We start from the raw sequence: 24242 nt of genomic DNA on the forward strand, positions 1-24242 counted from the left end.
TGAAAGCACACTCGAGTCCAAATTGGGTTTTTTGATCAGAGGCTTGATTACAGCCGCTTTGAAAGCATGAGGGACAAAACCTGTTGATAGAGAATGATTGATGATTCTAAGAATGACACAATGAAGCAATGGGGAAACCTCCTTGAGAAGCCTGGTTGGAATTGGGTCCAGAAGACTCGTGGTCGACTTAGCAGAGGAGACAAGAGAATCAAGTTCCGAGAGTCCAACTTGCTGAAAACTCCCGAAATACACACTGGGGTTGCCATGTTGAGAAAGATCTGCCATGTGACCAGTGGAAGACAAAGAAGAAGACAGAAGACGAAGAATTCCCAATCTCAGTTCTGATATCTTCTACTTTTTGCTGGAAGAAGTTCAGGAAATCGTTGCTTGACGGGCCAATAGGGACGCATGGCTCAACACAATGATGGCTCCTCGTCAGCTTAGCAACTGTACTAAATAAAAACATTGGGTTGTTCTTGTTGGAGTCAATAAGAGCAGAATAGTAGGACGTTCTACTGATATGCAGGGCCTTCTTATAGGACCTAAAGCAATCCTGCCAAGTCTTGAAGGATGAAGCCAAGTTCTCTCAAGCCTTCGCAAATTTTGTTTTAATTTGCGAGTAGAGGAAGTAAACCAAGGGGCTGATCCATGCTGCCTTTTCATACTTACCTTTTAAGGGGCAAGATCATCCAATGTTGATTTCAGAATACAAGAAAAGCGATCTGTCAAGGAGTCCAGATCAAGATCAGTCAAGTGGGTGGGGGGAGAGGCCGGAAGCATGTGCAGAGGTACAAGAGCATCAAGCAGATCGCGAAGCCTCTCCTTAAATTCAGCAACAACAGAGTCAACTACTTCAACACAATCTTGCGTCAACAATTAGACACGAGCGACAAAACCTGCAGAGCTTACACCACAGACACACAAAACCTGCAGAGCTTACACCACAGACACACAAAACCTGCAGAGCTTACACCACAGACACACAAAACACACACAACACCTGCACAGCTTACACCACAGAACACAAAACCTGCAGAGCTTACACCACAGACACACAGTCTATGAAGCCACAGTCAAGCTGACACAGCCAATGGTCAAAAAATGAAGAACTAAAGCAAATGTACAAGGAACAAAGATGTGTGGTCAGTCAGTGTGATAAACTACATGCCTTCCCGCTCACTAACAGCATGTGGCTCAACACAACAAATGAACTCATGCACAGGTCTGAACACACGCAAACGACGCAAAACTTTTTTTTTTTTTTTTTTTTAAATCCACCTGCAGGTCAGGTCACACATTAGTAGTATCACAGAACGCAGAATGGCTCTTACCTTCTTCTTCTTTTTTTGCTTTTAACTGGAAGAAGTTAGCCGCGAAGCTAACGTCAGCTAGCTCCGCACCCTCCTCTCCTCGTCTTTTCTCGCTTTTTTGAGAAAAAAAATTCCATTTCCTGTCTTTTCCTCCTCTCGACCTTTTCCGTTTCTGACGATGACGTTTCCTGTGTCCATCTTCCTCGTACTCATCCGGAAACAGCAACGGCAACACGACGCAGCCGACCACGCGCTCGATGCACGCAGACGCTCTCCACACGGCGCATTTCGGGCCAATTAGGCTGCGCAACGCACCTGTTCAGTCACACACTGACAACACCAGCGATCTGGAGACGGGAATTTTGTAAATAACTTGTTTTTAATGTCCCGATTTAGCACTGATCAAGCAGAATGGGACAAATTGTGTTTTAATCTCCTGTTAGTTAAAGGAAAAAACTAAATATTGTCATTCACAGAGCAATTTATTATTTACATTTACATTCAAACTATTTACATAGAGTACATGCTCTTTACATTCCGACAAGCAAAACCTAAAACCTGAGTGTGGTTTTTGTTTTTTGTTGTTTTTTTGTTTTTTTGTCAATTTTCAAAGTAGCAAACCATGCAACAAACAATTTAAAAAGGTGTGTGTGTGTGTGTGTGTGTGTGTGTGTGTGTGTGTGTGTGTGCGCGTGTGTGTGTGAGAAAGTGAAAATAAATAATGCTTATTTTCTTGGGCGACTACAAAATTATTTTTCTCAGGACATTGAAACGGCCTGAACTGTAAGACGACAAACTTTCTTAGTTTCAGACGGACAGATGACTGTCAGGAAACAGGGGTAAAGTTCATTTTCTATTGATATTAAGGAACCTTTCAATCTTGGCATATTACAAAATCTTAATAAGGCACACATAATAAAAACACTTTTTTTCTGCCACCTGGGTCCAGCTTGTCACAGTCTGGAAGCACAACACCTGCTACTGTAACGGGATGTGCTGTCAATAGTGCAAGAAGGTCCAAAAGGTCCTTTGGCATCGGCCTTTTTTCAATAAAGCTGCACAGTTTGTGAGGTTCTGGAAGACAGTTGCTCGCCCCAGGGTGCAACGTTTCCTTTCTCACCAGCTGCTTTTGTTTTCTTTTGTTTTTTCTCACAGCGGACGGCCGTGAGACAAAAAAAAAAAGTCCTCGTCATCCATCCAAGTGTGAACAGTTTGTGTCCAGACCTGCTGCATCCTCACAGGTTTCCACTGGGAAATGTCAAACCTGGAGCAAATGTACAAGGTGTACAAGGTTTAATTGACAACGCACCCTTAAAAACTGATGGAATGAATGGACTTTTAAATCTATGTTTTATTTCAAGCATTAGGAATACTTTAAATTGACTTTTTTCTTTTTCTTTTTTTTTTTTTTTTACATATTTTACCGCAACGTGCGTGTTTTACCTTTGCTGCGTTCTCCATCAGACTCTGTCTCAGCAAGGCCGTCACCGCCTCCAGCTCCTGCTCAGCCTCCCGGACGTTGGGGTCCAGCTGGAGGACTTCCTGCAGGTCGCTGCTGGAGGACAGGTAGTCCTGGCAGTGAGGAGATGAAACAGAGAAGCCAGGTTAAAAACCCCCGACGACCTCAATGCAAGACTGAAACCCAGATGCGGATGCTCAGCAGCACCTGTAAACCCTTGTGAGCCAGGGCTCGTCTGTAAAAGGCCTTCTTGTTGCTGGGCTCCAGCTGCAGCGCAGAGTCACAGTCCCCTCTGGCCTCCTCAAAGCGATTCACCTTCAGGAAGCAGATGGCTCTGGATGGATGGCAGCAAAAACACTCAGCTTCAGACAGACCTGCCAGTATTTGGGATCAGGACGCGAGCGTCTTTGAACGCACCGCACCTGTTGGTGTAGAGGGCGCACTCCTTGGGTTTGAGGGCGAGGCATTCGCTGTACTTGTGCAGAGCCGCCTCAAAGTTGCCCTGCTTCACCAGGTCGTTGCCCTCCCGCTTCAGCAGAGTGAAACGGGCTTCCTCTTTCCTGGCTGTGGGGAAGACGGACGAGAAGAGGCTGTAAGCGGAGGAGGAACCACGGACAACGGAGCCACTGTACTCCAACTCTTCATCATTGTTCAGGTCAGCCGGAGTGGAGGAGTGGGCCCTCTGTAGCCAGAGTCTGAGCCAAACACTGCAGCTGACTTCTTTGTTGTCGCCTGACTTATTAATGAGGTGCAATGGCTGCGGGAGATGGGAGGGTTGACGTTTTGGACAAGTCTCATGCATTTGTCTGAGAAGGAGACAATTTGAAACATTCAGACGGGGAGGCCATTTATTTTTTTTTTTTATTGAAAAAAGAAAAAGAAAAAAGAAAAACCTAACTTGGAACGTGACTGGACAAACCAGTTCCATAGTTTTACTGTAACTGAGCTTGAGGCTTTCAAAGTGCCACTGAAACATCAGCACCGGTTCCATTAGCAGTGGCTACACTGCAGATTGCATCATTCATCGATACTAAGACTGACAAAAAAAAGTCTTCAACCAGTAAAAAGTCTTCATGCAGTACAGTCATGCAGACTGGATGGCAGGAAGTAAACAGAACTGCAGTCCAGTCTGTGCATACGATCTCTGCGTACGTTCTCAATGTTTCTGCTGCTGCAAGAAACATATTTGCTCAAAAAGCTGCTTGACCTGTTGTGTGCTGGCTGGATGCTCTGTTTGCTCATTTGATAATAAAAAAAAAAAACCTCCTTTTATGCATATATGATATATTTGCTTTGTCTTGTCATCTCTGTACTCGGCTACGATGATTGAAGAATACATTTGAATGAAGACACAAGAAAAGCGGGGCTCTTTGTGTGCAGGAGCAGCTGCCAGGAAACCTGACCTGGATTGTTCCATTACAGCGGTGCTACACTCTGATCCTCTTCCCCTCTGCAATATTGATGATCCACCCACTCGCTCACGCCAAACGTGCACGGGCGCTCCCAGTGCCGTGGCCAGAGCTCAGCGTTTACACACCGGCTGTGACTGCAACGGTGGTTGCTACCTGCGTGCTTGCTGAATCTTGCTCGATGCTGTAAACGCAAGAGGAAATGATGTCACTGACCTTCCTCCTGTGCAGCCCTGGCCGCTCTGGCACGAGCCACCTCGGCGCTGACCGGCTTGTCCCTGTGCCGCTGCTGGACAGACAGAGGGACGGAGGGAATCTGTGGAAGCTTCTCCCTCCAGCCGGGCCCGTCCTGCTCAATCAGCATTTTGGTGATCCTTACGGGGTGGGGAGGGGGCGGGAGGAAGTCAAAGTAAATAAACAGATAAACACGAGAAAGTGTTTAAACGTGGACCTCAGAGATTATTAAAAATAAACCTCTGACCGCAGTGTTCAGCTGACCTGTGCACGCTGTCATGCGCCGCCTGCACCCCGCTGTCAATCTGCAGGACGGTCTTATAATCCACATAGGCCTTCCTGTAGCGCTCCAGTGACTCATAGGCCATGGCCCTGCGCAGCAGCGGCTTCAGGGAGAAGGGCTGCAACTCCAAAGCCCTAAAGAGGATCAGAGAGACACAACAGGCTGGAGGGATCAAACCGTCCACGCACCTGCACACAGCGCCACAGGCTCAGCCAGCATGTGCCGGGCCATTAGCGGACCATTCATAAACATGTGAGGGAGCTTTTTTTGTTTTGTTTTCTACCGTGCTGTGATCTCTGTGTTGCCTCCTGACACCGCAGCAGTGCAATTTACTGATACATAAAGGTAAAAGTACACTGGTAGAAATATTAGGGATATTTCCACCTCATAAAATACAAGCTTATTAGATTATAAATTGTTCAAATAACCAAGAACCAATCCCAGCTGCCAGCACCTCAACTCTGTTGAACAGCAGATAATCCTGAGGTCTTTTCTAATGGATCAAATGCATGACGAGAGCTGGACTTAACCCTCACCCTCACCCATCACGTACTTGGTGCAGTCCTGGATGCAGTCTGTGCTGTTTCCATCCTTCAGGTAGCAGGCCGCTCTGTTGGAGTGCAGGATGCAGAGGTCCTCTGGACTCTCCAAACCTGCGTGGAGACACACGAGTGCAGTCTGATCAGAAGATAAAATCCCAACAGAGCATTTTCATTCTTGCTGGCGCTAGAAAACCCAGTGAAAGAGGAGGCGAGCGTCCCTTCTGGACCTCGAGTTGGACGAGCCGACGCTCCCCTACAGTAAACTCATCCTGTCCTCTGGCGTTTCTCCTCTGAGTCAACAGTGCACGGTCACACCTCTTGCTTTCAAACTGCGTTCAATGCGCACACAGTCACCGGAGGAAAGACATCACTGCGAGGAGTCATCCACACTCTTTTACTGTGAGGGCCTTTCAGTTGTATCGGCTATGACATCATAATTTCATCCATTTAACTCTTTGATCTGTGCTGTGCTGCTGTGTGGAAAATCTGCCCTGTCAGCCCCAGTCAGTAAAAGTTGGCCGAGAGTCTTAAAGGTGCAGCTCGACATCTGATCGCACAGCAGCAGCTCGAACGAGCAGAGTGTTGCCATGCAATGCAGTGGATTGTGGGTAAGCGAGTACATTTGATCGAGCCTTGAAGAGCTTGCTGACCAGAAGAGTCTGTCTGTCTGTCTGTCTGTCTGTCTGACTGACTGTCTGTCTGACTGACTGACTGTCATGCTGTCTGTCTGTCTGACTGACTGACTGACTGACTGACTGACATGCTGTCTGTCTGTCATGCTGTCTGTCTGACTGACTGACTGACTGACTGACTGACTGACTGACTGCCTGTCATGCTGTCTGTCTGTCATGCTGTCTGTCTGACTGACTGACTGACTGACTGCCTGTCATGCTGTCTGTCTGTCTGTCTGACTGACTGACTGTCATGCTGTCTGTCTGTCTGACTGACTGACTGACTGCCTGTCATGCTGTCTGTCTGTCATGCTGTCTGTCTTTTGGAATCAATTGCCTGGCGTGAGAAGAGTGACTTTATGAGGGGGGTCAGTGGAGAAAAGTGTTTTCACTTCGACTCATTGTTTTAAAAACAGTTTCTAAAGTGTTTTTAAAACAATGCGCACTACAACACATCAATGATCGGAGTGTTTTAATAAACAACATTCACTATATTGTTTTTTTTTCCTATTCCTTTTGTCTGATGAGGGTGATTTTTGATGATCATTATTATTATTATTATTTTTAATTAACATGTTTCTGACCTGCAAGCAGTCACTAAAGTCACAAGGAAAGTTGCGATATCATCAGCACGTGACGTGTCTCTTCGTTTTCAATGTGACGCTGCCGTTTCCATGCAGTGTGAAAGGTGACAGTTTCGAGCCAAATGACTCAAGACACGCGGGAGCCTCACCTGCTGCTGCACACCCATCGATCGCCTGCGTGTATTCCAGCAGGGCGTCTGCAAACTGCCCGTGTTTGAAGAGGCGGTTCCCTTGGTTCTTCAGCCTGGCCAGGTGCGGGGGCAGAGCCCCGGCGGGAGCGTCCAGGTAACTCGTGTCCACCGCGGGGCCGCCCTGCCTGCCGTTGACGGCCGCCGTCTCCCGCGGACTGGCGTCACTCCGGCTCTTCTTCTCCACGCTGCCTGCGGCCCGGCGTCTCGCGCCGCCGCCTGCCGCGGCCTGCTCCGATCTGCCTCCGCCTCCAGCAGCTCCACCTGCACCTCCACCTCCACCCCCGCTGCCGGGAGGTTTATCCTGTGCGTTCCCCATGGCTCCACTCCGCTCCGCTCCCTCCGCAGTGTGCGACTCCTCCGCCCTCCCTCAGCAGCAGCAGCAGCAGCAGCAGCAGGTCTGCTATGCCGCCTCGGTCGGTGCCTCTGCTGGGGGATTTCTGCTGCTGGCCACGCCCCCCGCAGATGATGCCATCACGATGGGGGAAGCGTCGACACAATGCGGCGCTGCAGTGGGATACGCCGAATGAAGGAATCCCGTATTGTCTGATGCCTGTGACATGTAATACATTAGAACATCCTGAACAGGTTAAAAGGTGAATGTGACATATTATATAAAGGAATAATATGCAAATCAATATATTTCAAGGTTTTATTTCTTTGGATTTTGCTGATCAGGTCTTGCAGCTTAAAAAAAAAAAAAAATCAAATTTTATAATAATTGTCTGAGTTTGTGGGTTTGTGGTTTTAATAAGCTGAAACTCTTAATGAGCAAAGTTACAACAAGGAACTGCTTGAGATGTCAGTTTGCGTGGAATGGCTCAATAAAATGTGATGCTTTCATCTTTTATGTTAAACTGCCAAAATAAAACAACTTTTACTGCATATTCTAATTTTTGGGGTAGTCCCTGTACAGTCAACGCTATTGAGGGATTGTTTTACTATTTCAGTTTAATTTGAGATCTAACAGGAATAATTCCTTAAATAAATAAAGTCCCTTATTTTAGAACTTTAAAACAGCCCTTCTCATCCAAAATCTCCATGGATGTCTGGAAAAGGGTATAGACAGTGTGTTAGGCCCCATGTTTACAACACTTTAGCAGAATTATCACCAACCGTACCATCAGTGCTCTTTCGTTTTGGCATTTTTAGCACACACTTTCTCAAAGGTGGAGCCGGCAAGAGAAGGATTTGTGTTACCATACAGAGACGATGATAAAGAACCAGCAGAAAAAAGAGAACTTTGAGAGAATGCTTTGTTACAAACATGTTTTATTAAACCGACTCTTTCATCGACACTTTGTGTTTGTGTTCAGTCTCGATTCAAGTTGAATGTAATTTATTTACATAGTAAAACAGTAGCAAAAGAAAAATCCATGAAAATAAAGACACAAAACGTCTGCTCTTCTCGTCATCTGGCATCAAACACGACCACTGAAAGCCAAGAGTCAAGGAAACAGAGATAAACATTTGAAAAAGAATAAAGTCTGAAGGATGGGTGGTGGTAAAGGATACGTCTCTTTGTCCTCTTCTTGTACATGATTCTGTAGCCACACTCTCTGCATCGGATCGGATCGCGGGCCTTGATTTCATTCTCAGTGTGACACTCTACAAGTGGAGATCAAAAGAAAGACAACAGAACAGAAAGAACTTAACGACCAGTACAAGAAGGATGCGATAGAACTACTCCTAATTATCAATATATGAAAAACACAACAACTATTTCATACACATCAGCAGGAATATTAACTACATGACTATGCTTTTAGTATTTTCAGAAAAATCAAGAGGAAGGTACATAGAAATAAAAAATGCGTTTGAATGTAACTGCTGAAAAATATTTAGATGAACAAAGAGAAAACGCGGAAAAACTGAAAAATACAGATGAAAGTGGGCAACGTTCGGTGCAGCAGCATCATTAGCAATGTAGCCAAGTAGAAAAGAAAACTGACACTCAAGTTGAAAAAAAAGAAAAAAAGAAAAGAAAGAAAAGTTGCCGTTACCTCCGCAGATGTAGATCATGGGCTGCTGTTTGGGTGGCTGAACATCTTTCTGTGAATCCATGTTTTGTCTCTGTAGAAGGCAGCAAACGACCATTATAGCAACAACATGCTAACACAGACGCACACTGCAAGAAAAGTGTAAAGGTACGGGTATATTTAATATAGTGACGATTTAAATCACTTCAATGTATGAGCTAACGACAAGAAATACACACAACACACTTATAAAAAAGGAAAAGAAAATACGACTGAACATGATTTAGCGAATTTACTTTACTTAGCCCGTTCCACAACATGCGACGCCGTCGACGCGCATGCGCACTACAACAACGGCTCCCAAACGGAAGCTATTTCGCGATTGGCTAGGAACACTGACAGCTTCGGTTATTTTCTCTAGGACGTGGATATAAAGTAGAGCAATTGATTAACACACAAGGGATTATTTAGTGCGGCAAAGTGGGATTTTATTTTATTATCCCAGTGTTTGCGATATATTCATTTTCTTTCGTTACGTTCTGCCCTCCGATCCAATAGGGGGCGCCGTAAGGAAATGTGTCTCCCAAACTCGGCCCATCATCTGACGAACACTCAGCTGGCCTTCCACTAGTTTTTTGACAACAACGACTCAGCCGACAATGTTCGCATCTTGACATCGTGAGCCCATAGCCACGATTATAACAAACATTTCACCGGCTGCCCTTTACTTGAAGTCGTCCGCCATGGAGCAAACGGCGCCCAAAAGGTATGTGTTCCTCCGCCTGGGTTTTAAGCGTGCTTTTTTAGAACTGTACTGGCTAGCCAAAAGAAGCTATTCCGGGCGCTAGCTGTCGTTAAGCGAGCTAACTTGGTTAGCTTTTGGGCTACTACTGCTTTTCTGTGAAACGTATTACTAATGTATGACAAATAATGACCATTCAAGGTCGTTTGTTAAAGACTTCTGTGGCGAAACACACTTCATGAACCGCTGTGATTCAACTGTACGTTTTTGATTTAAACACACCGACGTGTTTTCGTGGATTGACGCGCTTTCGAAAGTTATCAGCCGTAAATCACACAGCCACGAACCATTGATGCAATGAGGTGAACTACATACAAGTTATGCCGCTACTGTTTAGCAAAAATGTATAAACCACCACATTATTGTGAACACAAGCTGCCCACGTTCCACCCAATGCTGCTTGGTTTTTGTGGTACACGTTGCCGTTTGCTTCACCACTTGTTTCCAACTGTAGCAAGCTGAAAAAGCTGAGTGAGGACAGTTTGACCAAGCAACCAGAGGAAGTATTCGACGTTCTGGAAAAACTGGGTGAAGGGTGAGTGAGTTGTTTTTTCCATGAGCAACACTTCTCTTTCCAAATGTGTGGAATGTGCCTCTTGCTGCGCCACTTGTATTTCACTTGAAGCAATTTGTGCTGTCTGCCTTCTCTTATAATTACTTTTGTGTTTTCATCTAAATGTATCATTTGTTTGTGTGTGTAGTTCCTATGGCAGTGTGTTCAAGGCCATCCATAAGGAGTCGGGTCAGGTGGTGGCCATCAAGCAGGTTCCCGTGGAGTCCGATCTGCAGGAAATCATCAAGGAGATTTCCATCATGCAGCAGTGTGACAGGTAAAGTGAACACACAACCTTACATTTCACTGTACAATTCCTGTGAAACATCCAAGTTGTTCACACTTGTGTGTTTCTCTCTCTGGAGGCTTCTTAACGACAGGCACTGTAACTTGGTTGACGTGTAATTGTTCCCACCCTCTGGCATTTTCCATCAGCCCTTATGTGGTGAAGTACTATGGCAGCTACTTCAAGAACACAGACCTGTGGATTGTCATGGAATACTGTGGCGCTGGCTCCGTCTCTGACATCATCAGACTGCGCAACAAGACGGTGCGTTTGTCAAACATCACATCAACTCAGCAGGGATGCTCCTAGTAGCTTGAGTTATGTCCTTGTGCATTGGTTAACATTACTTGAAAGTTAATTTAAAACAACAACAACAACAAAAACAACCTAATAAAGGAAACCGTAATTACACAGGAACATTTCTTATTTTCATTCACATTTCATTTCTTCTGTTGACATCAGCTGACGGAGGAGGAGATCGCCACCATCCTGAAGTCCACTCTGAAGGGACTGGAGTACCTGCACTTCATGAGGAAGATCCATCGGGACATCAAGGCAGGAAACATCCTGCTCAACACGGAGGGACACGCAAAACTGGCCGACTTCGGAGTTGCCGGACAGCTGACGGTAACACACGAGTGGCGCTGTCGGACTTTTTAACGGCAACATTTTGCGTGTTTGAAACCTGGACGACGGCGGTGCCTCTCAATTCCTCCAGGATACCATGGCAAAGAGGAACACCGTGATCGGCACTCCATTCTGGATGGCCCCGGAGGTCATCCAGGAGATCGGCTACAACTGTGTGGCCGACATCTGGTCGCTGGGCATCACGTCCATCGAGATGGCAGAGGGCAAACCCCCCTACGCAGACATCCATCCCATGAGGGTGAGCACCAGCTCGGCCTGTTGACTTCACGTCTGCTGTGAAGGTGACTCGATGGATTTTCTTTTCTTTTTTTCTTCTCTCCAGGCCATCTTCATGATCCCCACTAACCCCCCACCCACATTCAGGAAACCGGAACTTTGGTCCGATGAGTTCACAGACTTTGTCAAGAAGTGTCTGGTGAAGAACCCGGAGCAGAGGGCGACGGCCACGCAGCTGCTTCAGGTCTGAGGAGAGAGAGAGGCACCCGGACCACAGCTTCATACGACCACCACACACAGACAGACTCACATTTCCTCACTCTCTCTCTTTGTCAATGTTCAGCACCCTTTTATCAGCCAGGCCAAGCCGGTCTCCATCCTCAGAGACCTGATCACCGAGGCCATGGAGATGAAGGCCAAGAGGCAGCAGGAGCAGCAGAGGGAGTTGGAGGAGGAGGACGACAACTCGGTGCCGACAAACACGAGCGGTCGGGGATGGGATGGAGTCCGTGGCCTCTGTGTCAGAACTGACCAGCGACGTTGTTTTGTGCCGCCCAGGAGGAGGAGACGGAGGTGGACTCTCACACCATGGTCAAGTCGGGCTCGGAGGGAGCGGGGACCATGCGGGCCACCGGCACCATGAGCGACGGGGCGCAGACCATGATCGAACACGGCAGCACCATGCTGGAGTCCGACCTGGGCACCATGGTCATCAACAGCGACGAGGAGGAGGAGGAGGAAGACCAGGGCTCCATGAGGAGTGAGTGGCCGATGACGCACGGTTGCCTTGTTTTCCACGGCGTCGCCTTTCATTTTCTCCGTCTGTTGCCTGTGGCACTCTGAATATTAAGAGACTTTGCCTCCGCAGGGCACGCCACCCCCCAGCAGCCGCTGCGTCCCTCCTTCATGGACTATTTCGACAAGCAGGACTCCAACAAGGCGGCGCAGCAGCAGGAGAACTACAACCACAACCAGCCGCAGGAGCAGCCCGGCTACCACATCCAGTCCAAGAACGTCTTCCCGGACAACTGGAAGGTCCCCCAGGACGGAGACTTTGACTTTGTGAGTGACGTCTTCCGTGTGTGGCAAAATGCATTTGTCTGGGCCGCTACTCCGTGTCTGCAGTCCATCTGAGCAGCAAATCCAAAGCAGAAAGACACAAACACCGTACACTAAAGCATTTGTCTGTTTCTCACACAACACACAACAGCGTTCTGGCATGTTTTCCAAACATCGCCTCCCACTGACACCCCTTTGACAGAGCGGCTGGGTCTGTTTGTGTCTCGTTAAGCAGCTGAAGAACCTGGACTTTGAGGAGCTGCAGATGCGCCTCAGTGCCTTGGATCCCATGATGGAGCGGGAGATCGAGGAGCTCCGGCAGCGCTACACCGCCAAGAGACAGCCCATCCTGGACGCCATGGACGCCAAGAAGAGACGACAGCAAAACTTCTGAGGGCTCCCCCTGGTGGTGGCTGTCCTGTGGAGACCATGAGGAACTCCCAGGACCTCATTGAGAGGCTGCTGCGGCTGCTGCTGCTGCGGCTGCTGCTGCTGCGGCTGCTGTTGCTGCTGCTGCTCACAGGAACTCTCTGGGAATTTCTACTGAAAGGATGCAGCGCACCATCTTGCTGCAGCAGCTGTTCAGTCTCCCGGGCAACGGGAAAAAAAAAAAAAAAGTGGTCTTTTCTTTCCTTGGACGCTTTGCTAACGATGTATAGAAAAGCTAGAGTTTGGAAAGACCTGCAAGAAAAAGCTGTGGAGGTTTGTCCATGACCAAAGACAATCGCGATAATGTGGATGAAGTTGAGGATGCCTTAAAAACCTGAGACCTGCTTTTCAAAGGAGCCACGGCGCGATGTCACGAAGCGCACGAGTCCACGGTGGATCTGTGGCAACTGGCAGGTGACTGGAACACCGTTGCATGCTTTCAAACTTCAAGCTGCGTCTAGAAAACAAAAAGCAGTTCATTTAATAGGTCCAAATAAAGAGTTGAGTTTTAGTTTTAGGGTTTTTAATTTTCCCCAGTATGGTTTTCCACAGGTCTTACATGGCTCAGCAGCAGTTTCTCAGACTCCACCCCCCCCCCCCGTGCCGCTTCGTGTCACACGTGCGTGTGCTCGACATCATCTGAGCACAAACTGACCCCGTCAACTTCATGCATATCAAGGCAGAGCTTTGATTTAGCACAATAATCCACCACTCTTAAGAAAGTTCATCCATGTTACCGCAATTCATTCCTCACTTTGAAATCCAAATCTGGGATTTTTCTTTGTAGAAAAAAAAAAAATCATTCCTGACGATTGCAGCAAGCAGTGAGCTCCTCCCTGATCTCATGTTGAACGAGTTCAAGTTGATTGTCTAAAGTAGTGATTGATGAATTATGTGATGTAATTGATTCATAAGTAATAAGCAGTTGCTGGACTTGTGAACATCTGTAAACATGTAATCCAGATGTGAAGCCTTGCAGCCACTCAGTGGATTGACAGCCACCAGCTGACCGCTGACTCACTGCACTGTAAACACAACGTTCAGCAGATTATCAGGCATAGATATATTCTGACTTGCACATATTTCTGAAGCATTTTTCCTCGTGTGTGTGTTTCTGTTTATTTCACAGTCGTGTATCAGAATGTACGTCTGCCACCTCCACCATGTACCGTCGGTGTGTGTGATGTTTTTAATGAAGGATTGAAGAGATGATATGCTTTAGGCTCTGGTTGAACTTTGACAGCTGGTATCAGCAGGGATCGGCTGCAGCCCACTCACAGCCAAGCAGCTGAAATATTTCTTTCTCCAAATTTCAAAAAAAAATAATAAAAAAAATTGGATCTTTTTTAAAAAAAAAACAACTTTTTTTTCCAAACCCATGTAAATATATCTGCAGGTTGCTGTTACATGTAAATGTGATCATGCAGTGTTGACACGTGGTTGTGCTCACACTTTGAATACCAGCAGACCGAAGTAGTTGGAAGAAAGGAAAAGGAACTCCAGAAGGATGGGAATTCCAGGTAGTTTCTTCAGCCTCTGAGTGATCACCACTGCGTGCCGTCTGTTTCCTCTTCCTTCTGTTCCCACATGACAAACCTGTCCTCATCTTATCCATCTGGCCATCGACGTATTAGCGGCGAGCTAACTTAAGAGACTCATGTACAAGGGTTCACATTATTCATTGAAACTTTTCTTTTTACTGACTGGTTTAAATATGGTGGCTGACACGGCTGTTGATATTTTTGCCCTTTGTCAAATATATATATGTGGCTTTATTTCAGTCTATGCATGTTCCTCTTTTTGTTTTGCCTCTGAGTAAAGATGCTATTATGTAAGATTGTTGTTCATTCGAAGCTCAAACAGAAACAATAATCAGCTCTGTGCGAGAAATCCTTGCGTGAATGCAACAAAATTGACATTTATTTGAAACCACGTTTTAATTATAGACCGAGAGAATTTGTTTCCATTTCCATTTTATTATTATTATTATTACTGCTATACATTTACTTAAGGTTGTAAAATGGAATGTAAGCATTTGTTTGAACCTCCTAATTTATTTTTTTTTGTTTGTAAGACTTTCCCAAGGGTTTGAAAACTGCAGGAAGAACAATAAAAAGTCACCTATAGTCTACCGAAGGCAGAGTGCTCTCATTCTTCACAACAAAACGTCACTGTTTTCTCTCCCGTCGTGGTTTTCATCCGGACACTTTCAGCAAACTAATCTGAATATTCCATCACAGTACGTTGTACTTCGTGGGTACAACGTGGTACTACTATTAAAACGCAGCCGCTGTCTGGCCTCCGGGGAAACCATCCAGGCAATGCATGGCATGCACGGCAAGCCACGCTCGTCCTACCGTAAGTCACATAAAGTCGTCGCAAACGTCCAATGAAAGTTGTATTTTCATCCCGACGGGACGGCGGCCAAAGAAAAAGCGCGCAACTGGATGTGCACTTACGGTAAAAAAGAAAAAAAAAAGAAGCTTTTTTCGGACTACAGAAAACTGAGCCGTGCACGTTGTTGTTTCCTAACCACCAGTTAGCCTCCACCACCACCACCACCAGTTAGCCTCCACCACTGACCCACTAGCGACCATCCTGCAGGGAGTCGGGGAGCCTGGACCCAGGAACCATGTCTGCTGCGCTCACCAAGAAGATCATCCACAGCCCGTCGGCAGCGGCCGCCGTCGGTCCGTACAGGTCAGCATGAACCCGGTCACCTTCTCCACGTTTGTGGCCATTCAAAGCAGCGTGCGCGGTGGGTTGGTTTTTGTTTTTTTTGTGGAAACGCATGAGGAAAACAAGATGACGCTCTCGGCCTGTCACCTGACTGAGGGGGCGTGGCTTCCAATGTTGAGTGAACTCACCTGCGGGACTTGAGTTGACCCTCCTCCCCCCCTCACTCCCCCCCCCTCCCTCCACTGTATCAGTATAACTGCTGAACATTCAGTGGAAGTGGGTCACAGCGCCACTCTCCCACCAGCAGCATGGCTTCTCTCAGGAGACACATCCCCTACACGCCGACGGCCCCCATCAGACAGGGCATATACAGGTGAGCACTGGGCTCTGCAGTCAGCTCTGGAAGCCTCTTCACATTAGGCCTAATAGTAAATAATAATAGGACACTCCTTAAAAAAAAAAAACAACAACAAGATTTTCTTTCTTTCATTTTCTATTTTTCGTTGTAATGTATTTTGTGTTTGTTGTGTTACACTAACGGGGCTCATTGCATCGAACCGTTGCTGTTATTTTAAAGCGCATTGTTCCTTTACATAAGATTGGGGAGGGGGGGGAGCGTTCCTGCAGTGGCCAACCGGCTTCCAGTAGGAGGAGTCACTTCTCACCAGTGGGAGTCAATGACCTGTTTAGTGGTTGTTTGTGCTGTAATGACACAGAGAAGGAAAATGATCCTCGTTGTTAACCAGAGTGGTCACGTGTGTCACCTTCACGCTGCGTCACTGGACAATCAGATTTTGTGCTGTTATCGTGGAGATAAAGCGGCGTGGCCGAGCTGTCAAGGTCATCCAGGTATTTGTCGTGCAGATAAGGACAACGTGGAGTCCGGGTCAGGTGTCTCTGATATAGAAAAGTCCAAAGTGCATCAAGGTCCTGAAAAGGTTCCTGGTCCAGGAGTGAAGAAGTTCCTTGCAGTGGAAATGTTGCCCTCCAGTATTCTTGTCATGTGTTCATGTGCCCCCCCACCCCCCTCAGCCAGGCGGTGGTGGTGGATCGAACCGTGTACATCTCGGGGCAGCTGGGGCTGGACGTGGCCTCGGGGCAGCTGGTGGAGGGAGGCGTGCAGGCCCAGGCCAAGCAGGTGACACACAGCACGGTCAGAACAGAAGCTTCTCATTCTCAGCGTGCAATCACATGAACTCCTCTTCGTCCTCTTGAGGCTTTGATCAACATGGGGGAGATCCTGACAGCTGCTGGCTGCGACTACACCAACGGTGAGACGCCTGCGGCTCAGATGTTGGCGCTGTGACTAGCTTAGCTTAGCTTAGCTTAGCTTAGCTTAACTTAACTTTCTTCTTCTTCTAGTGGTGAAGACGACGGTGCTGCTGGCCGACATCAACGACTTCAACAGCGTCAACGAGGTGTACAAGACATGTAAGCTGCGTCACAAACAGGAAGTGGTGGAGTGTCGTCCACAGACGGCCCCTCAGGCCATGAGCGGTCGCCCGACAGACAGGGGGCGCCGTCTCCCACCCGGTTCAGGCGGCACACCGGGCACAGGCCGACCTTCCCAGCAGGCTTTGCTGGCTGGACCACGGAGCCGAGGGCCCCTGGACCCCCGACACCGTTGAACCAATAAGCAGCGTCAGTGACCCTCACTGGGGAACAGAGAGGACGTTGGCCGGCAGCCAAAGCTGTGACTTTCAAATAATAATAATAATAATAAGACTACTAAGGATAATAACGATATAAAAAGCTGATACAAATTAGACTTAGATGAAATGTAGTTTTATTCTGTCTGTACACATGAATCACTTTACAGTTCCAAATGTTTAGAGTTATTTTATAAACAGAGTATTGACCCACTAGCGTGATTTTTGCATTGACTCAATGGCAATTTTAATTTCTTCTTCTTCTTCTTCTCTGCAGTTTTCAGCAGTAGCTTCCCGGCCAGAGCTGCCTACCAGGTCGCTGCTCTTCCAAGAGTGAGTAGTGTGGAAAATTAATGTCCATACCCGATGAAACCGTCGCCAAAATGATGGAGACCGAATGCAAGTCGTTAGCCATGATGGCCTCCAGGGGGCGCTCTGACTCTGGGACCTCCCGCTGGCTGGGTGTGGAGAGTCAGAGCAGCCGGTGGAGGTTTCCCACTCACGCCATCGCATAAAGTCGTCAAACACTGAGCTTCTAAAACCAGACGTCAATCAAACTGACAGCTCAGACCGTCTTCTTCTTCTTCTTCTTCTTCTTCTTCTTCTTCTTCTTCTTCTTCTTCTTCCTCACCAGGGCGGACGGGTGGAAATCGAGGCGGTCGCAGTCGTAGGTCCTCTCGCCGACTCCTGATTGGCCGGCAGCTTCTCACACACGTGCAACTTGCCACAGTCAATCTAACACGCAAGCTGCTCGCTGTGAAGCAGAGGCCTGCTGGTCTGAGGTCTTTTACTGAAAGCCAGGCTGCTGAGGCTGAGGTTTAGGCTGAGGGTTAGGTTTAGGCTGAGGTTTAGGCTGAGGTTTAGGCTGAGGTTTAGGCTGAGGGTTGGGTTTAGGCTGAACACAGAGAGTCACTTCAGCTTCAGGGCACTGTGGTCCATTATCACCATTATCACCATTACTATCATTACTATCATGAACATGTTGACTGCAGCAGCTCATGCTTTGTGTTCATGTTGCACTGGACCCACTAACCCAACCAGTCTAAGATGCCCTGGCCTCAGGTCTACACATTCAAGACCAGACCCACTACCACTGGATGAGATATTCCGTATATAATTATGATAACATATCTTAAAGGTGCTGCTCTAAAAATAAAAAAAATAACAATAATGAAAAAACCCTGATTTTAGGCTGTCTTCATTTTAGTCTTTGAAACGTTCATGAATTGTCGTCCGTCTCCACACAGAAGGAACTCAGAAATATATATACCCTATATATATGTGTGTGTATTTGTATATCGTGCAATACAAAAAGGTGTGATATTGTGGATAGAAACACATATATTCTGTGTCTCCCTATTAGCAAAAGTCCATTTCTCATCCCATTTATTCAGGAAGTGGCCAAAACATGCAGCATAGTTCTGAAATTCAGCCCTTTGCGATGTCACAAAGGGAAGTGCAAGCTTTCACAGGGTCCCAGCAACAACGAGTCTCAGCTGGACACTGTAAACACAGGGCTAAACAAACTGAATGTGAAAATGACCTTTGACCTTGACGAGACGTCGACCTACAATCCTGAAAGACTTGAGCCATGACAGGAAGGGGCTATCACAGGGGCTACATCTTGGCAACGAGGTGATGTCACTCAAACACACAACCGCTCTCACACAGCACAACTCCACATCCTTTCACTCTGGCATACAAAAGCAAGGCCGGACTCTGCCGTCCGTCCGTCCGTCCGTCCGTCCAGTCCCAGTCCCAGCTGCAGGACGTTGGTTATTCACTGGGGGCTGCACGCCAGGAAAGAGGGTAAAAACTGTCAGAAGTGTGCACGGATATTACTGATAGTTCACGGAGTGATTGTTAAAGTGCTCCTCACCCGCTGGTTGGTCTGTGTTGCTCAGTGGATCAGCTGATGTGGCCGCTGCCTTTTCTAGTCAGCAACAGCAGCCAGAATAGCAAAGGAACAGAGGTCAGGTGTTAATCATGATGATGTGCGAATGAGCCAAAACATCCCATGATATTCTGATGAGATTGAATTCATCGGACTTGATTTTACTTTCACACCTGTGACAAAACGACGCGTATGAAACCAGAGTGATGTGAACAAGGAGAGGAGATTCAGATAGGAAAACCAAACGGGGTGATGAATAATAGAAAACAACGATGGCAAAAAGGAAAAAGAAACCAACAACTCATCGGCAAATGAAAATACGCGTGTCCTTGAACGTGTTTGCGAGTATTTCTTATTGCTGGTTCATTCACGTTGGAACCTTCCAAGCCATGATAGTGTTGTCATTTCCAATTCATTTGGTGCTCATTCTCTCCGTAGGAAAACCTCTAAAACTGCCCTGGTACCGCTGAGTAGCAGTGGGAGCTCTCTCGCCCATCCACTTCAATAAGACTGATTTCCTAGCCAGAACCGAGAGCTTATTGAGTCATTCCAATCTTTTCACATCACAAAACTCTATTCAAGGGTGGCAGCCACAATAGGAAGCGGGCCCGGGTCTCTGCAAGAATAACTTCACATGAGCACAACTTGTTCTTCTTGGACACTTCCAGAGGCAGTGTGTACATGTACATTGGAAGCCCCAGGGGGATTTATTAGGACCAGCTGTGTTCTTCACATGAGCTGTGCTGTGCTGTCTGTGAAGTGTTTCAGTTGTCTTGAGATGTTCAGGGGATCCTGTGGAGCAGCTTTGATGAACAGTGCAGTAACCAGGAGAAGACTGCATTGCTTGCTAATGCGTAGCAGTGACAGCACGGCTGGAGATGGAGGACATCACCGTCATCAAAGCACATCTCCATCCACAGCAGCTGCTCTCCGGCCACTCCGTCTGTACCTGCCGCTGTGATACTCGACACCCCCCCCCCATCATTGGCTGTGCATCGGAGGCCTGGTTCGCTAGTGGAAGCCCTGTATGTGTCCGAGTGCTCTGGTTTCTCCCGGGACTCGGATTGCACCTTAATGAGACCTCAGTCACACGCAAACACACAGCGGGTCGGCAGTTCAGCACGGACTGAGAGGAGGCGGGGCGGCCGGTCAAGGTCGAGATCAAGGGAGGATGGAGGTCAAGGGGTGGTCTGAGGGGGCGGGGGGGTGGGGGGGGGTTGTTGAATCTTCCCCACGTTCAGCAGGGAACGCATCGTTGCTTATCATTGCCCTTTGTGACATCACAAAGAGCTGAAAAGTCCTTTTTGCATGAAATGGGACCTTTGAAACAAAGCGATTCTAAAAAAAAATGACAAATCAGCAAATGATTCTGCGGCAAAAATCCACTTTCCTTCAGTAAAGAGTGGAGAAAATCAAAGTGAGCAAGTGTTTGGTGTTTCTGGAGTCACGTCCAAGTGTTGTTGGATACTGCCAGGTTGAGGGGAGGGGCCACCGCACACCTGCCTGTGTTTATTGGGCCACTATGCAGGAGGTGGATCAGTGCTCAGGTTACTGCAGGTCACTATAGGAACAATCCTGCATTTAGTCCCCTGGACGAAAGACAAACTGCAAAAAACACAAACTGTGTGTCGATCGAGCACGCCGACACACACTGTGATGAGCGGGCATGCACAGGTGTGTGACTCTGTGCAGCGTTGTTGTTGTTGTTGTTGTTGCTACATCACATCACAGTGAAGCCGGGTCGGTCTGATAGCTATTGTTGTCCAGCCACTGCAGGATTGCAGCAGAAACTTTGATTTGCAAAGGAAATAAAGAGCGCAATGACAACACAGGCGATGCTGCAGCTGCCAACACACACACATGCAAATGGGAGCAATTGCAAGCAAATGGAGAACTCGTCATTGTTCTGACAGGTACGAAAGCAAAGAACCCCGATGCAAATGCACGGAGACGTTGTCGTCACGACGGGTGTGATGCGTGATGCAGGGCCGATGACGGCCGATGCTGCCAGCTGCTCATCACTTCCATCACCAGCAGCTGCTCGTGTTTGTGCTCCCGCCCCTTTGGATTTGTTTGTTTTTCTTTTGAAACGGATGAAAATGTATTCTTCATTTGTTTGCCTGGGCTGCGTTTGCATGCTTCTTTTTTTTTTTTTATTGCGTCTGCGTGTTCATGCGGGACAAATTTGAATTTCATTTGTCATTTGAGACAGGACAGGAAAGCAGCGCAGAGGCACGATCAAGAGCGCGCTGCCCTGAGTGACCACCAGGGGGTCCTGGGTTTGAGTCTGACTCTGCAGCGCAGAGGCAGGCGGTGCAGCTGAACTACAGGCTTGGAACTGATGTGTGCAGGAATGAGAGTTTGAGTGCTTGGGAATTCTTGACTGTATGTAAAAGTCACATTGGGACGGTTTGCACTGCGCCCTACCTTGGTCATCGGCTGCTGTGGCTGCAGGCTCCCCTGAGCTGTCTGCCGTCTCTGCTGGTCCTGCTGCTGGTACTGCTGCTGCTGGTCCTGCTGTCTCTGCAGTAGCCGACCTCTCTGCAGGCCCCAGGTTCTCCTCGGGACTCTGGGCGGCCGTCGTCGACTCTGCAGCCTGCTGCGATTCCTCCTCCTCCTCCGCTGGTGGCGCTGCAGCGGCGGCGGGGGCGGCACCCTCTGCAGATGCAACGGCTTCCTCCGCAGGTTGAGAAGCTTCTGCTCCCTGAGCAGGTGTCTGCTCTGGGATGGTCTCGCTGTCCTCAGCTACGTTGCCGTTCTCATTCGCAGCTCCTGTGAGGAGTTTTGATATTTGAGGAGTGAGACTGGAGTCCCTCGGAGTCTGAACCAGTATCAGTTTTATTGTTGCATTTAGATGTTTTTTTTATTTTAAAAATGACAATCAGTCACAAATGACGACTAAAGCTACAAGACTTCAGAGAACTTGAGAAGTTGAATGGTCTGAGCTGCTGCTGCAGATGCTGATCAGAACAACAGGTCCAGTGTGGCGGATCTCTTTTCAAACACCTTCCTATTGTTTTTCCTTCACTTCGTGTTTTTCGTTGCCAACGTGACGCCGACAGTTGCCGACCTCCCACCGAGCCACAGAGTTAATAAGTGACAGGATGAGATGCACAGAAAACCCTCTGCACTTTTCAAGATCTCGAGCGCCCTCGTTCATTTTGATAGAATTCATCGAGGACAAAGACTGCATGGTACACTGACAAAACAGAGCGTGACAGTGAGTGAGTTTTCAAATGAAGGTTGACCGTCTCATACCACACGGCCCTCAGTTCGCCTCAGCTCACTTCACTTCCTGCTAGACATTTCCTCCATGAAAGATTTGCATTGAAAGTATTTGCCTGAGTCAAAGAGGTCTTGGACTTGGAGGTTCTGTGTGTTTGGGAAACATTCTGCACACTTGCAGTCCTGTTAACTTAAAATCAAAAAAACAGATTTTGTAATGGGTTTTTAAGTTTGAAGTCATTCTGCTTTTTTTGATACTCTGTTTTTTTCTTGAGACTGACGAGGGGGAAAAAGGCCTTGAGACGTGCAGATAGTAAAAACAACAACAACCAGAAGCATTCCATCTGACCTCTGGAGTCCTGCAGGAAATAATGATCATACTTCACTCACAAAAGGATCATTTACTTGGGGTTGAAAGCAAGGGCCACCAGTTTCTAAGTCACCAGACTCAGTAGTGACTCCTTTTAATTTAACACCTTGGGATTTCTCAGATTCACCTTCAGACAAATTCTACATTTCCGTGCATGATGGATTCATCCTGACACCCGCCTGCCAGTTTGCACCCCAGCAGGACCGCCTCTCACCCACAACAACTCCAGGGTGTCCCAGCCGGTCTCTCCATTTCCTGATGAAACCAAAGACTGTCATCAAATCTGCCCTGATGGCTGCGCGTCCTCCCTGCACACACAGACCCAGAACCCAGCGGGAACCAATGGAGAACGTAGAGTTCTATCCTGCTGCAGGACTCACATCGAGGCCTTTTAACAGAGAGAGAACACTGAGGATTGCGTGCGCAATCATATGTGTTTTAGCCAAGCTACTTCTAACCCTAACCCTAACCCTAGCCCTAACCCTAGCCCTAACCCTAGCCCTAACCCTAACCAGGGCCAAACATGAGTCCTAGAAAACATTGTAATTGTGCGCTTCATTTTCAACACTGACATCTACAGCATTAAACCTCGAAAACCTCATGAAATCTCTGACAAAAATGTGCACCTGACAGAAAACGTCACAATTTTATACCAATTTAAAAAAAAAAAACAACAACAACAACAAACAGAGAGCTTTGATTCGGCTTTTGTTCTCCACCCCACTAAACATGATTTGCTCCCAGTGTGTTGGTATTGTCAGCGATCCAACTCTGCGTAACTCTCTCAACACCGCTCGACGGTTCGTCACCTGTGGCGCTCGCGCCGTTGCTTTCCTCGCTTTTCGCGGTGGGTCGACTCGTGTCCACCGCCGAAGTTTGCGAGCTGGTGGAACATCCCATCCTGTCCGGTGCGCGCGGAGGACTGGGCGGACGTCTCAGACGATCGGAGGTAAGAGGTGAGCAAAAGCTGCAGCTGCGCAGATGACGTCGTGCATCGATATCGACTCAGGAACCGGGAAACTCTGACCGCCTAAAACCCACCGAGTGTGTGTGTGTGTGTGGGGGGGGGGTGACGAGAGGAGACAACCGCCGCCAAATTCCTGCAGTCCCGTGCGTAATTGCGCGTCGTCCTCCCCACGAATCGAGTCGCGCTGCGAGCTTTGTGCTGTGCGACGTGGAGTCGCCGTCACACCTGCAGACGCTCGCGCTCGTTTGTTGTCTGCTGCTGTTTCCAGGAGGCCGCCGCGGGTCAGAAACAGGCCGCATTACGCAGTCATAGGCAACCTCACAGGGTGAAAGTGGACACGGGCTCGCTCGAGCCAGTCACGTGCACAAGACTCACTGTCTACGCTTTGAGGGTTGCGAGCACGAACCTTGTTGGCAATGACGGCACTTTAGCAACATCTTGACTGAACGTGTACAAAACCACACACCACAAAGCCAACCAGCCTCCTTTGTGTTGACAAAAGTTGACCTGTGAAGTAAGCACTATAGCTAGCTAAATGCTATATGCTCCGCTTATTTTTCTTATCTTCTTCACATAAGCAACTGACAGTATATTAAGTTAACAATGGACACAATAAAGTGTTTTAGGAGTGATCTTTAAATATCAATGAATTATACCCACAACTTTTTTCGTGTTTTTGTATTAAGTATTTTAGCCACCTGTTTAATTTAGTCACTAAGGAATTTATTAATTTCCTGGTTGCTGCTAACTTGATGCATTTTCTTTCTTCTTCTTCTTCCTCTTATTTATTTATTTATTTTTAAGAA

At 47.6% G+C, this 24242-nt stretch overlaps 5 protein-coding genes across 11 annotated transcripts; 2 read left to right on the forward strand and 3 right to left on the reverse strand.

The window, feature by feature from the left end:
• Positions 1 to 1773: 1773 nt before the first annotated feature.
• On the reverse strand, positions 1774 to 7106 carry spag1a (sperm associated antigen 1a). Its single transcript, XM_076017136.1, has 8 exons — positions 6642 to 7106; positions 5249 to 5348; positions 4677 to 4829; positions 4395 to 4552; positions 3192 to 3333; positions 2977 to 3103; positions 2754 to 2882; positions 1774 to 2574 (listed from the first exon to the last, which is right to left on the reverse strand). Exons 1-8 carry the CDS (start codon positions 6997 to 6999, stop codon positions 2569 to 2571), a joined length of 1173 nt encoding a protein of 390 aa, XP_075873251.1. The 5' UTR covers positions 7000 to 7106; the 3' UTR covers positions 1774 to 2568.
• An 829-nt stretch (positions 7107 to 7935) lies between these two features.
• Positions 7936 to 9106, reverse strand: polr2k (RNA polymerase II, I and III subunit K). Of its 3 annotated transcripts, none has more exons than XM_076017118.1 (4): positions 8956 to 9106; positions 8684 to 8753; positions 8196 to 8288; positions 7936 to 8114 (listed from the first exon to the last, which is right to left on the reverse strand). In XM_076017118.1, the coding sequence occupies exons 1-4, from the start codon at positions 8977 to 8979 to the stop codon at positions 8092 to 8094; spliced, it is 210 nt and encodes a 69-aa protein (XP_075873233.1). In that variant the 5' UTR covers positions 8980 to 9106; the 3' UTR covers positions 7936 to 8091. The 3 variants fall into 3 exon arrangements, with proteins under 3 accessions (XP_075873233.1, XP_075873234.1, XP_075873235.1); XM_076017119.1 differs by having other exon boundaries at positions 8961 to 9069; XM_076017120.1 differs by lacking the exon at positions 8956 to 9106 and adding an exon at positions 8832 to 8850.
• Positions 9107 to 9253: 147 nt separating this feature from the next.
• On the forward strand, positions 9254 to 14788 carry stk3 (serine/threonine kinase 3 (STE20 homolog, yeast)). 4 transcript variants are annotated; one of them, XM_076017113.1, is made up of 11 exons: positions 9254 to 9425; positions 9916 to 9996; positions 10163 to 10291; positions 10450 to 10564; positions 10763 to 10927; positions 11019 to 11186; positions 11271 to 11408; positions 11508 to 11633; positions 11723 to 11924; positions 12018 to 12226; positions 12456 to 14788. In XM_076017113.1, exons 1-11 carry the CDS (start codon positions 9403 to 9405, stop codon positions 12615 to 12617), a joined length of 1518 nt encoding a protein of 505 aa, XP_075873228.1. In that variant the 5' UTR covers positions 9254 to 9402; the 3' UTR covers positions 12618 to 14788. The 4 variants fall into 4 exon arrangements, with proteins under 4 accessions (XP_075873228.1, XP_075873229.1, XP_075873230.1 ...); XM_076017114.1 differs by having other exon boundaries at positions 9255 to 9425; positions 12459 to 14788; XM_076017115.1 differs by having other exon boundaries at positions 9256 to 9425; positions 12033 to 12226.
• A 406-nt stretch (positions 14789 to 15194) lies between these two features.
• Positions 15195 to 17815, forward strand: rida (reactive intermediate imine deaminase A). Of its 2 annotated transcripts, none has more exons than XM_076017133.1 (6): positions 15195 to 15352; positions 16364 to 16469; positions 16548 to 16602; positions 16694 to 16762; positions 17258 to 17313; positions 17615 to 17815. In XM_076017133.1, exons 1-6 carry the CDS (start codon positions 15285 to 15287, stop codon positions 17669 to 17671), a joined length of 411 nt encoding a protein of 136 aa, XP_075873248.1. In that variant the 5' UTR covers positions 15195 to 15284; the 3' UTR covers positions 17672 to 17815. The 2 variants fall into 2 exon arrangements, with proteins under 2 accessions (XP_075873248.1, XP_075873249.1); XM_076017134.1 differs by lacking the exon at positions 15195 to 15352 and adding an exon at positions 15563 to 15704.
• On the reverse strand, positions 17095 to 23524 carry LOC142882400 (uncharacterized). Its single transcript, XM_076017132.1, has 4 exons — positions 23279 to 23524; positions 21302 to 21646; positions 18860 to 18913; positions 17095 to 18770 (listed from the first exon to the last, which is right to left on the reverse strand). The coding sequence occupies exons 1-4, from the start codon at positions 23367 to 23369 to the stop codon at positions 18757 to 18759; spliced, it is 504 nt and encodes a 167-aa protein (XP_075873247.1). The 5' UTR covers positions 23370 to 23524; the 3' UTR covers positions 17095 to 18756.
• Between the last annotated feature and the right edge of the window lie 718 nt (positions 23525 to 24242).

The sequence above is a fragment of the Nelusetta ayraudi genome, unplaced genomic scaffold, assembly GCF_046127955.1.
Source record: "Nelusetta ayraudi isolate G7.1 ecotype Tasmania unplaced genomic scaffold, CSIRO-AGI_Nayr_v1 ptg000260l, whole genome shotgun sequence".
Taxonomy (NCBI): Eukaryota; Metazoa; Chordata; class Actinopteri; order Tetraodontiformes; family Monacanthidae; genus Nelusetta; species Nelusetta ayraudi.